Below are 14053 nucleotides of genomic sequence, written 5' to 3'. Positions count from 1 at the left end.
GACATCACACTGTAGGCTCCCTATATCTTAAACAGAGAGGGAGGACAGGTCAGAATTCTATGGTGGAATTTGCTGTTTAACTGACAGATTGCAGATTTGTTGGTTACTGGGCCTGTGCACATGAAACAAAAACTGGCACAGAGTCTTCTCTGTCAGCATATGTATAAAAGTTTTATTTTAATCTCCGAAAACTGTGCCATTATTCAACACTAAAGATGTGATTGTTGTCAGTTGAAAGGACTTTAAGCCATAAGATTAATATGGAAAGGTTGTGGCCCCAATCTCAAAAAAATAAGGTTCAACATTTATATATTTCTTTCAAAAGTGGTGAATCTCCCATAGTTACATAGGCCCTTGCCACCATCTCAGATTATAACACAAATTCTTGCTGTCTAAATTAGACTTTAATTTTTATGGAAAGACTGTCAAAACAAAACTCAAGAGTCCCAAGCCAGCTAAAAATTAGCCAACAGTTTTTCAGTCTCACCATTTTTGTTGAAAATCAAACATGTAAAACAGCACCATGAATGCTTGTATTGGTCACAGGCTACTGAAAATGTGTTCTTTAAATCTATTTTGTGTTTTTTCTTCAGATCATCTAAAAACCTATCAGGCTGCATTGCTAATGTGTGCATTGTGTGACAGTGTGATGCCACTGCAAAGTATCAATTAAAATTAACTGACAGAAAGAAAATTATGAGGAAAAAATATATTTACAAAAAATAGGACCCAAGAATGTAAGCATTTATTATCCAAAAACTAGGCAACAAAAACGTCAACATACTTTTAATACAATACATAGCTATTTAAACATAACCATAAGTGTAGTTTTAATTACACTAAAATAATAGACATACAAAAGTGCACATGCATGCAGTGCAGTCACCCCATGCAGGATACATCCATTGACATAGCATCAACAACATGAAAAAATCCTTTGGTTGCATAAAATTCAATATTTAAATTTTCAGGCTGGGGTACAATACACACAGGCACCCATAGTACCACAACCCACAAGTAGTAGTATTACAAACATAGCAACATGAAGTGAGACATAAATTCATTTCACATAAGAATTTTTGGGGTTATTTTGCCTCTCAAGACATCTTACATATAATATAATCTATTTTTCTAATTACTGTTGATTGTGTTGTTGGCACTTGCAAAAAAAATAAAAAAATAAAATTAAATAAGAAAAAGAAAAGACAACAACACCTTATCCACTAACAGTGTCAAATTAGTTTGAGAAGCTTGGACTAGACTAGAGGAACTGCTCTGTGAACGCCTTGGGATTTCCTCAGAGGAGCTGAAGGAAGAGTCTGCAGTGAGGAACGTCTAGGAGTCCCTGCTTAAACTGCTGTCCTGGAGAAGTGGAAGATGGATATCCATTGAAATGCCTTGGGGAGGGTAGGTAATTCGGCAAATAAGCAAAATTCCATGTGTAAAAATTTGTACAATTTTAAACTTTTAGAAGCAGATGTGGATGTCAGCATTAAGTTCCCATCATCTAATATTTATACACAATTAAAATCTATAACATAACTATTATCATGTCCAAGCCGTTTTGTTCAACCTCATAATGGGACTAGACCCCTGAGTTTTCTTTACTTAGGCAGACGGCCACGGTCATTATGAATGCCTAAAACTGAACAAGACTGACCATTTCATGCACTCTCTCACCACTGGCTTCTGACTTGTCTCTTCCACCATCTATGAGCAGAATATTCCACATTGTACTGTAGACATTTTATGTCTTGTAATCTGAAATTAAGTATTTTAATAATAAATTAATACAATATAAATGACCATAGGCTACATATACAAATAAGAAAAAATATTCAATTTATTTAGAAATGTTAAAAGAATTTGACAGATAACCTCAACTATTGCTGCATTCATGTGGTCCTTGAGATTCCAGGATGAGATGTCTGTTTGCATGCACATGCATGCGTCATTCACTTATAATAACATTTAATAGAGCTAACCTGTAAGATTTGTTGTTGTTAGTCTTCTCAAAAGCTAGATGTTAATTGTTTACTTTAATACAGGTGTAACATTAACCAGCTAGCTAAACTAAACTCTTTCCTGTGCAAATCTGTTGCTCTTGGACAATTGACAGTAAAACTGAAGTATTATAGATCCATGCCATAAACCAGTAAATGTATAGTAATGTTTAGTCAAAGTGGAACTAAACACTAGAACAACTTTTTTTTTGTTTTGCTTCTGTAACTGTATATGGTGTTTTACCAGAATTATCTACTATTCCCCATCCTTTTTTTGGCAATTGAAGTGCAAACTAGGTACATGTGCAGCTTTGTGGTCAGAAATGTATAAAAATGGGTGTGTCCTGGCTCCAGTGGCTATTTCAGGTAGTTTGTGACATCATGCAGGACTGCCCTGATTACAAACACCTGGCTCTAGGGGCCATGCTTGAAGTATGGATACTTTGACCAGTCACACTGTTCCTTATACCTTCAGACTCACCCCTCCTCCCCTCACACTTTAGTCCTCCAGGTACTGCCCAGTTTAGCAGATCTATTTCCGAAATTCCCGAGGACCACATAAACACAGCATATAAAGTAAAAAGAATTCTGAATGTTGCTGTGTTCCTGCCCCTAGAATCTTCACAGAGTTCGGTAACCATAGTAACAGACTCAGAGTTTAGACTCTTGTAATAGCAAATCCGTGAAGCAATCCCTAACACAGAATTAAAGAAGCAATACATAACTTTTCTGGTGGAGGGACTCCCACCTGCTTGTCTCAAAGGAGATGTTATTGCTTTCCCTGGAATGTTCCTCAGTATGGCATTAAAGGTATCTCTCTGGCATTTATTCAGTTGCGGGTGTTTGCATTGCTAAGAAATAACTTGAAAAACATTCATTCTTACTGTGAGCGGGCTTGCCTTTACACAGACCTAACCTTTAACTTGGCCTGACAGCTTCACCTGCTCATCTTCATGGAAATACAGTTTATGGCCATACTGTGTAATGTTCCAGGGAAAGCAATAACTCTCCATGGAGACTATTGCTTAACCTGAACACAGACAGGGTGTGCTGCTGTGCTTAAAAGCCGATCTTGCCGCGGGTCATGGAGTAACCCAGTTTGGCCTCATTGTTGATGAAGGACATAAGGCCCACGTAGGTCTCGATGAGCAGTGGTCGCTCCAGGATCAGGACCCCGTTAGCCCGGCCGGGGATTGGGTTCTCCTTGTGTGCCCTCTTCACTGCCTGGACCAGCTGGCCACGGAAGTTATCCAACTAAAAATAAATCAATAAACAGTAGTTTCCCCACACTGCATCCCCAAAGCTTTTTCATAGCTTGCAGTCATGAGTGATTATTTTTGTACATACACAAGTGATGTGCACACAATACAACACAATATTTATATTTGCATTAAAAGCAATATTGCAGGTAATGGATTTACAGTTGTTTTATGGAAAAAAAAAAGTTCAAAAGGTAAAAAGCCAAATAGCCAAAAGCCAAATATTTTCTGTTAAACACCAGTAAATTATTATTATTTTTTTTTACTTTTTGTTTGAATTTAACTGGACTTGCTATGCGTTTACATGTGTTGAAATAATGCAATAATATCATTAAGAGACATTAGACAAAATTGTGAATTTCACATACTTTCTCACATGATGCATCCCTAGTACACAGGCCCATAAAATGTATAGAAATATTAGCCAATATTATAATTGCGTTTCTATGTATAATAAAATCTGACTTAACAAGTGCACAACTTGGGAACATCTAGTGGTGTGGTGACATCTAGTGGCATGAGCCAAGATTACAACGTACAAACCTACAAAACACTTTTTTTTTTTAATTTACTTCATTTACATTTGCTGAGTTTCTTGTTGCATGTCTTGTACATTGTACATGCTATTGTTCATGTCTGCTTCTCTATATGATATATTTAGGTGTGTTTGTGCATGAAACATTTTGAACATGTCAATCATACCAAACTATTAAAACTGGAAAACAAAGAGAAAACAAAATAAAAAGAAAGTTTTTATTTTTATAGTTTTTATTACACACACACACACACACACACACGCACACACTCCCGAATTAGACAATATACATTTTTTTTTACAAACTGATTTATTTTTTTATTCTATGTATTTAAAAAGTAATAATAATAATGTGTATATAGGTCAGAGTATTATGTAGGCATAATACAGGTAGGGAGGTAGGAGACGCAGCTTCACAGACAAAGACGTGACTATACACGCTTATAGATTATGGAGCTCTCTCGGGCATTGAGCACAGAAGTATTGGTCCATTGTTCACAGAGCTGTTTACGAGACCTGCACCAGCGACACCATTATCACAGACAAAATATAGTGTGCAACAACCAAGAGTAAACAACTACAACTATCACTGGGCTTGGGCATCATTTGCCAACTAATATATTTTTGGCAATGTAATATTTTGGTTTAAAAAATAATAACTTAAAAGTAGTACTCATAGATACCAGCTGTAACTAAATGTACAGACACTTTTGTGTCTGTACACACATTTGCAATTGTGTGTTGAAGTGTGTTGAAAGAGTATGTACTACAAACTTCAAGTGCAGAAACAAGATTTATAAAACCCTACACACACACACACCATTCATAAATGCCAGTCTACCTTACTGGTATGTGTAGATGATTCCTCCCTGTTTCACGCACAGGGCGCACCCGTTCTCCCCTTGTTTGGACATGCAAATTGCCTTATCGACATGTTTTGCATATTTATAAAGGGTGGGATGAGGTTGGTACAGAAGTAATTCAAGATGGATGCAAAACCATGCAAGAAAGTGAACTGTACCAGTCTGGAAGTGGTCATGCTGATCAGGGAGATTGAAACACGAAAAGCAGTGTTATTTGGGAGCCACAGCCATGATATTACCAAAAAACAAAAACAGGTTGAGTGGCAGCTTAACAAAGTTAATTCTGTCAGCAGCAAGGGACGCATGGTGTCAGAAATAAAGAAGAAATGCTCTGACTTTAAATGAGTGCACATAAATTTGTTGTGTTATATGGTTTGATAGTAGGGACATGTTGCACAATAGACTGCTTTGATATACTCCACTGTCATGTGGGTCAATGCCAAACAAATGTTGTTGTTGTTGTTGTTGTACAAAGTATCACTGCCACCAGAGCACTGTAGAGGTTGAAAGTTGCCTTAAATTACATATTACTCAAGAGTAAACTACTTGGGAAAATTAGTGCTCAAGTAAGAATAATTGCAAGGACATAATTTCTGATTTATAATTTGAAGTGAATGTAAATGGAATGCCAAAACCATAAATAATGCACAACATTTGTTATTTTCAAAGTATCAATATAGAAATGAGAAAAACTAAATATCCTTCATACCTGAAGGAGCAGTGCAAGAAACACAAATTATTTCACTCTACTTGTAACTTTTTGTTACAATGAGTAATAGAAAGTTACTCAAATAAATGTAACTGAGTACTACCCACCTCTGAATGAAACATAAACATGTGGTACCTGGCAGAGTGAAGCCACCTTCTCATCAGCGCGGGCCATAGGGTGCTCGGTGAAGGTGGCGTAGGGCATGTCTGTAGACCAGGGGTTCCAGCGGTTTAAGAAGGAGGCTCGAGGTCGCTTATCCCACTGCACACGCACTCCGTACCCTTCTCTCCTGCAACACACAAAAAAGTGACTATTAACATGTGCTTGGTCACGTCTGCCTAGGGAATGGTAGGACTGGAACTGATTTTTTTTCCCCCATGTATTTCAACAAAATGTAAAGTAATGCCTAGAATGTTCAACAGTATGACAATATGAGATAAGCAGGTGACACCTTGACTGGGATCCAAAATACACACTTCGCCGAAACTTTACAAAGATGTGAATCTGATCACCGGTTACTCTCCAAGAGATCAGATGGGTGTGATTGACAGGTGGATTAGCCAATCAGGGACATCTATGGTTCACCAGTATCAAAACAAATATGGCTTCTAATGAGGAAAAATATGAAAATATCACATTGCAGATTTCTGCAGAATGTTAATCTGTGGTGAAGGAAATGTTATTGTGTTCAAAATAATAGATGACCAATGAGGTGTCCCTCATGTCCCCAATGTCCCTCTGTCTAAAAAATGAGATATTATTCTGTACTTCCCTGTCAAGGGGACACCACCAGGCCAAGTTACAGGTCAGATCTGTGCAGAGGCAAACCTCACAGTATGAATGCATGTTTTTCAAGGTATTTTTTGTAGAAAAGCTATTATACCAAATGTACTTTTTTTTCTATTTTTCTATCATGTTATAACATTGTTCCCTTATTAAAAAACATGCCTGAAGGGGTTTTAGATGTCATCCATATAGTATTTTAGCAAACTCTCTCGGGCCCTGTTCAAATCCTCTTTAAATTTAGCTGTAAGATTCCGTGCCATGCTCAGCCCACAAGATTACATTATCCCAAACAACAATTCTCCATAAATATACAAAAGCATTTAAGAAAACTAAAAAACAGCTTGGCAAACCTGATGATCGTCAAAAGAAGAAGTGAAACTTATAAAACATGTTAATGCGGTGTTTTCAGTGACTATAGCATTTTCAAAACAATAAAAGGTAACATGGTGATCTAAAGATGTTATGTGACAGCTGTTAATAACCCATAGAATTAAAATACCCCCTCTTTAACAATAAAAAAACTGTGATCGAATAAATGCAAGATTTAATGTGGAATGTTCCAGGGAAAAGTATTAAGATCTCCTTGGAGACTGATCCTACACCAAAAAGTTGCGTTGTGCATGTTCAAATCACATACTTGCTGAGAGATTTTGGTGGGAATTCAAACTCTCCGATGGAAATTGTGTCCACTGCGTTTAGGGAGATTCGGATCACTTGCTGACACAACAGGTTGATGAAGTCGTATTTACAGACCAGAAGAGACCTTGAAGCATCATTAAAATATGTTAATGACTGAATAACCCAAACACAAAAATATTTCTGACATGCTGTTACCTGTCAGTGATGAGAACAAGTCTCTCTTTGTCATTGTTCCAGTGATCAACCCTGGAAATCAAAGTGGAGACATTTATTTGGGCCTTGGACAGATAATGATTTTAGTAAATCAATGTACAATGCAACAAGATGGGGAGAGTTGCCAAAAACTGTAATTAAAAATTCTGTTACACTATACTATTTTATAATGTATCCTCATTCATACACAACCATTTAACTGCAAAATGTGAAATACCTATGTCAAATCTTCTGTCCCTGCTGTAGGGAAAACTACATGGTTACCATAGAATAATTACATTTTTGTGTTAATCTTACATAGTACTTTCCCAGATGCTCAAAGTTGCTTTAGAATATTGAGTTGTGCATTATTCATTCACTCCACGGTCACTGGAAGCTTACCACCAGAGTGTGGAGTGAAGGAATAATGTCCGACACCTCAGGAGGGGGAAGCAGTGCTTCACCAACACTGTTTACAGTGCGGGCGGAGAGGTGCTGACTTCAACTGGGGTTGTTGTCGGACAGTGGAAGGAATACTTTGAGGATCTCCTCAATCCCAAGTCTTCCGAGGGGACCCAGAGGTGGACTCATCCATCATCCTGGCTGAAGTCACCGAGGTGGTTGGCATGCTCCTTGGTGGCAAGGCTCTGAGAGTGGACAAGATCCGTCCAGATTACCTCGAGTCTCTGGATGTTGTGGGGCTGTCTTGGCTGAAACGTCTTTGCAAAATCGCTTGGTGGTCAGGGACAGTGCCTTTAGACTGGCAGACCAGGGTGGTTGTCCCTCTGCATAAGAAGGGGGACCGGAGGGTGTGTTCCAATTACAGGGGAATCACACTCCTCAGCCTTCCCGGTAAGGTCTATTCCAGGGTACTGGAGAGGAGAATCCGACCGATAGTCGAACCTCGGATTCAAGAGGAGCAGTGTGGTTTTCGTCCTGGTCGTGGAACACTGGACCAGCTCTATACTCTCCATCGGGTCCTTGAGGGTTCATGGGAGTTTGCCCAACTAGTCCACATGTGTTTTGTGGATCTGGAGAAGGCATTCGACCGTGTCCCTCGTGGTGTCCTTTGGGGGGTGCTCCGGGAGTATGGGATCCAAGGCCCTTTGCTAAGGACTGTTTGGCCTCTGTATGACCGGAGCAGGAGCTGTGTTTGCATTGCCAGCAGGAGGTCAGACCTGTTCCCAGTGCATGTTGGACTCCGCCAGGGCTGCCCTTTGTCACCGGTTCTGTTCATTATATTTATGGAATTTCTAGGCGCAGCCAGGTGCCGGAGGAGTCTGTTTTGTGAACTACACGATTTCATCTCTGCTGTTTGTGTGGCATTGTATGTATGTATGGCGTTTTTCTCTGTGTGTTTTTGACTGTGAAGACAAATTTCCCCTCGGGGACAATAAAGTAACTAACTAACTAACTAATGGCTTCATTGAGCCAGGACCTGTGTGTGAAGTGGCTGATATGAGAATTGGCTCCTTCACGAGTGAGAGAAGGATGGAACGAGAGATTGACAGGCGGATCGGTGCAGCATCTACAGTGATGCAGTCACTGTATCGGTCTGTTTTTGTAAAGAAGGCAAAGGTGAGTCAAAAGGCAAAGCACCGGTCAATCTACGTTCCTACCCTCACCTATAGTCATGAGCTCTGGGTAATGACCGAAAGGACAACATCACGGATACAAGCGACCGGAATGGATTTCCTCCGTATGTGTATCCGTAGGGATAGGGTGAAGAGGTCAGTCACACGGGAGGAGCCCAGAGTAGAGCCACTGCTTCTACACGTCGAGAGAAATCAGGACGCCTCCCTAGGGAGGTGTTCTGGGCACGTCCAACTGGGAGGAGGCCCCCGGAGAGGGAATATGTCTCTCGGCTGGCCTTGGAACACCTTGGGGTCCCACCGGAGGAGCTGGAGGACGTGTCTGGGGTGAGAGAAGTCTGGGAGTCCCTGCTTAAACTGCTGCCCCCGACACCCAGCCCCAGATAAGTGGAAGAAAATGGATATTATTATCATTAGTAGTAGTATTATTAATTAATTTATTTACTTTTTTAAGTTTGCTCTCTCATCTAATCAGGCCCTACCTTGCTTAGCTTCAGAGACCAGATGACAATGGGCACAAGTAGGTTTGGCAACCAATTGCTATCAGCATTTGACCCATCCTTCACCCTCCATTTGTTCTGCAATAAAGATTTGCCCACTGAGTATAGTCTGTACTGATAGATGTAACCTGAAATCCCAGAGTCACAACATGTCACAGAGAGTACAGCCATACTCTCCAATCACAAACTTATTCTGCCTGTCTTTTATATCTGTTTTAACAGGCTCTGGTAGGAACTAAGCAATAAATACATATTTTTTGAATCTATATTTAGTCAATGGTGTGTTTACAGACTCACTCAGCCAGCAGCCACACGCTCTGCACCTCCCCGTCCTCTGAGGGCAGAGCCACGGTCCGGATGTCGCTCACCGCCTGCTCGATGGTTCCTGGCTGGGAATAAACAATGATAGGCTAAACTACTGGTGTATAACTAACAGCCTGAAACTCCCATAAAAAAGAATGACTTGAACTAAACTAGATATTTACCCTGCCAGTACATCAATTCAATAGGCCTACTATTTCTATTAGTATAGTATTACTACTAATACTAAACTAAAGTGAGTCTTAACCAGGTAGGCTATAAAAACAAAACATGAACCAGGACTTATACCAGTAGGCAAGCCCATTACAGAGTAGTAAATCAGGTTGAACAAAAACAAAATATGACCAAACGAGGTCTAACCAACGCCGCTATTACCCACCTCTAAAAACAACACATGCTCTAGTCAAGATGACAAACCGGAGGCGTGTAGCGACAGCTCACCCTGAACACAAAGTAGTCCTTGACTTTGGCTTGCATCGTGGGGTTGTGAACATGGAAAGGCTTGAGCGTTTGGAGCGGGGGACAGCAGGCCACCGAGGCAGCTCGGGCGAAGCTGTGAGCAGCTCCGGCCTCTGGGGGCGGCGTGAAGGCGACTTCCACCCCCTCTTCGGTGTCCGCAGGGTGGAGCACCGCGGCGCCGGGACTCCCTGGCTCCACAGAGTCGTTGAGCTGCAGCATGGTCCGAGGAGGCTGGAGTCTGTGCCCTGTGGAGACGTGCGCCTCAACGCGCAGACTCATCCATTACGCACCAAGCAAATGTTTTGGTTGAAACCAGGAGGAAGTAGACTCCTATTCTTTTACTTCCTGTTTTGATTTCTTTGGTCTTAAAGAGACAGTAGGAGACTACTAAAGCTGACCAGTTAACTGTAGACTAAAATCAATGTCCTGTCAAATGCACTCTCCCAGTAATGACAGGGTTGACCCCTGGTGGTAAAACCGAGACGTCTGGTATGCATCCAGTTGGTGAAAACCTACCTAAACCGCGGCACCTGTCCTGCAGTCAATCATTAATCAGCGCTAGTGCAGCCTCTGCACCTCAGCTCTAACATTCACTCACTGAGCTGCAGAGGCTGCACTTGCACAGATTAGTGATTGGCTGTAAATGCTGGGGTTCAGAGAAAGGCATTTTAGATTTAAACCAATTGGATTTGATTTGTTGTACTAGTCGATGGGCCAGACCCTAAAATTTGACATATCGGTATCACTCAAGGTGACAAGGGCTATCAGTGATTTTTGAAAAGTTACACATCTAAGCTTTATATTTTGGTGTGATAGGCTTTGAAGTTTACAGACTATTTGTCAAAAACTGCCCTTTTGGCAGAAGTCAGTATTTTGGTCATATAATGATTTCAACTATAGTGCTTGATATAATTTGAAAGAAAACAGTCTTGCCTTTCATTTAAGCAGAATTGTGACTCCCTGTCTCTAACAATTACCATAGTAATCATAGCTTTTCAAACTCACAGAGAATTTTAGTTTTAGCAGTGGTATAGTCACATCTAGAGTCACATAGTCATGTAATGTGTAACAAAGAATCCTGACATGATGAGGAATCCAACAATATAACTTTACCGGGTTTTATGCATTTCTGTTTCAAATTCTAAGATAAATTATGAAAAAAAAAAAAACATATCCAAAAATTGCTCCATTCACCTGCACAAACACAAATTAAAACAACAAGAAGTGATAAAGGCCCTCGCCCCCTCTTGTGACCACGGGGTACACGCCTCTGTGAAGATTCTGCCTTTCGTTCGCACTTACATCGCCCCTCCCTCCAAAATCAGCAACTATGTAATACTACTCCATTTATTCCAATGAGACCATTTGTGATGTTTTCACGCCTGCATGGTTGGAAATAGGTGTGTCTTCATTGGCTTTTTTGTTCAGTATGATGTGTGCAATGTGTGTACCAAATTTCAATGGTCTATGATAAACAAAAAATTTTCAGCCTACTTCACCAAAACCCATCTATTTCTATGACAAATATTGGTCGTTGCCATGGCAACACAATTGCAAATAGAGGTATGTTCTGTTTGGCTTTTTTGTTCAGTAGGTCAATATGGATGGTCATGCCAAATTTCAAATATTTGTGACAAAATTTCAAGGGGGCGCTGTGGAGTAATGTAATGTCTGACCTATGTAAATTGTATATCATTGCATTCATATCAACATTTTGCACAAAAGATATATTAATACCGGGCAATAGGTCACTGCATGTTTGAGTTACATGTGATGTAATACTTTAAAAAATTCCTTTTTGCATGTTGGCTGCAGCCACATTTTATGACAACCTATAATCCCACATGAGAGTAGTTCATTTTGACCAATTTGCAAGTTTCTTGAATGAAAATCCACGGTGTAAAAAAATTCAAATGTGAGTTAAAATTGTGCAAAAATTTGGTTCCACCCACAGTGGCCAACTTGCTGTTAGGTTTAGGGTAGTGTCATAATATTTTTTTTTTTTTTACTTGCCTTGACATGTGCTATGACTGTACTAAATTTCATTCATCTATGATGAAAAAGGCCTCTCAATGCCATAATGTATTTAGATTTTTGAGGTGGCGCTATTGAGTCATTTTGAAACATAATTTTATTTTTTGAATAAATTAATATATTTTTCGTCAATTATGAATCCAATAAAATTTACTTTTCGTTAACATTCAGGGGGTCAAAAACGTGTTCAATCCGGCAAGAAAATAATAAAGAGTAATAATGGAAACCATAAAAGCTACAGTCATGTGACTTTCTCACATTGTGCCCCATCCCAGATAAGGCCCCTGTGAATTTTTTCACATGCCCATGACAAATCGATTGGCTTCTATGAATTTTTGAAAATTAAATTTGAAGAGGGAACTAGAGAGTCAGTTTGTTGGATAGTGCCTTAATTTGCATATCATTGCGTTCAGCTCTCAAATTTGCATAAACGCTGTGTTAGCTTTTTCCCAGCAAAAAATGTGTGAAAGAGAAATATTTTTTTGGAAATTAATTTATTAATTATTTGTAATTAATTGTAATTGATAATCTTTAATCTCACATGGGTTTAGTGAGTTTTGACCACATGTGAAGTGTGTGAAAAACTGCATGAGAAGATGTCCTAAATGCGACGGTGTGCACGTTTGTCATTCCTGGGTTTGATCTGTTATGGCATTCTTTAGCATAAATCTTTATTTGTATTATTATGGATCATTTTGACCTAACCTTCATAATACTATCTGTTATGTTGTTATGTCTTTTGTGTCTGGCGTGAAAGCCACTTCGATTAGACCAAACTGGCAAGATTGTTTTGGTGGTATAAATACTCTGTATTGTTTACATTTGTCAGCTGAGGGCGAGACGACACCGTTAGGGACACAGCTCTTTGACAATTGTGCACAATTGATTCAATAAACCAGACCTTTGATTCAAGACAACTTCTCTGTTTATTTTTATATCTTTAAGACTTTTTGACCATTAGAAATTCCACAACAGATCTAATATGGCTGACTTCCTGTAAGTTTTAGGGGGGGGGGGGGGGTCATAATATCATTTTTGTCATGTCCTGACATGTTTCAGATTTTTTTATTGACTTTTTCGGGCTCCCACTGGCCCAATGAAAATCAAAATTTGAGGGGGCGCTACCAAGTCATCTTTCATTATTTTTTCTCGGGGTCTTCCGTGACAATTAGGGCTTGTCGAGTTCTAATTTTTGATACCTGTCACTGGCATGTCGGGTCGTGTTTACTACTTGATTCCCTCGGCAGGACGTTGTTCCAGGCTCGGCCCTAATAATGTTCCATACTCACAAACTGACGGATAGAATTCTCAGTCATTTGGCCATAGAATGCATGTGGGACCATTCTATGGGAGACCTGCAGATTTCAGGATAAAGTTTGACTTAACTTTAATGAATTTTATTCAAACTAGGCATAATTCATGTTGAATTCAAATGAAATGATAGTCTTGTATTGTTTAAGATGTTATGAGGAGTTTTAAAGGGCGTCCATCCATCCATTTTCTTCCGCTTATCCGGGGCCGGGTCATGGTGGCAGCATGACCCGGCCCACCTCAAGTGGTTCCTCTCGACATGTAACAATTCAATTGGGCAAACAAAGTTTATTTTAAGTTTTTTTTTTTTTAAATCAGAATACTTTATCTGTTTTGTCTTTGACAATGCAGTATTAAGCTTCTATGTGGCAGTTGGTGTCTCTTTGACTGACTTATATCTGCCAAGCTAAATTCTTCTTCAAAGATAGTCCAATGGAGTTTTTGAATAGCATCTCACTCTGTGGTAGGATTACAAAAATGTGTACAAACTATAAGCAAAATACAAAATGTGCACATTTTTACTCAATAGAAATTGAATCAACATATAAAACATTTAATTATTATTTTTTGAATAATAGATGCAACATTTCCACTGCACTTCTCAGTTGCCTTTGTGTCTAAGACAAAGGTGTATCTTAACAGGACTGGCCAGGTAGGGTCAGTAGATCATATGTCGAGGCAGTTTGAGGGGAGTAGCATGAAGTAGCTTCAAGTGTTTCCTCTGAAACACTGCCACTTTTGGTCTAAAGAGTCTGTATTCATGGATACAGGAAAAGCAAACAACTCATTTCACACAATCCAACTATCCCTAACTTCTGTCTTTTGAACTCCACAAGCTGCACTGCTTAGT

General features: G+C 39.5%; 1 protein-coding gene across 1 annotated transcript; it reads right to left on the bottom strand.

The window, feature by feature from the left end:
* Window positions 1–723: 723 nt before the first annotated feature.
* tprg1l (tumor protein p63 regulated 1-like) lies at window positions 724–10214 on the bottom strand. Its single transcript, XM_033969109.2, has 6 exons — window positions 9841–10214; window positions 9376–9467; window positions 6990–7040; window positions 6793–6918; window positions 5505–5658; window positions 724–3257 (listed from the first exon to the last, which is right to left on the bottom strand). Exons 1-6 carry the CDS (start codon window positions 10135–10137, stop codon window positions 3063–3065), a joined length of 915 nt encoding a protein of 304 aa, XP_033825000.1. The 5' UTR covers window positions 10138–10214; the 3' UTR covers window positions 724–3062.
* Window positions 10215–14053: the final 3839 nt, after the last annotated feature.

The sequence above is a fragment of the Periophthalmus magnuspinnatus genome, chromosome 7 (assembly GCF_009829125.3).
Source record: "Periophthalmus magnuspinnatus isolate fPerMag1 chromosome 7, fPerMag1.2.pri, whole genome shotgun sequence".
Classification (NCBI taxonomy): Eukaryota; Metazoa; Chordata; class Actinopteri; order Gobiiformes; family Gobiidae; genus Periophthalmus; species Periophthalmus magnuspinnatus.
This window is presented reverse-complemented; position numbering and strand designations above follow the sequence as displayed.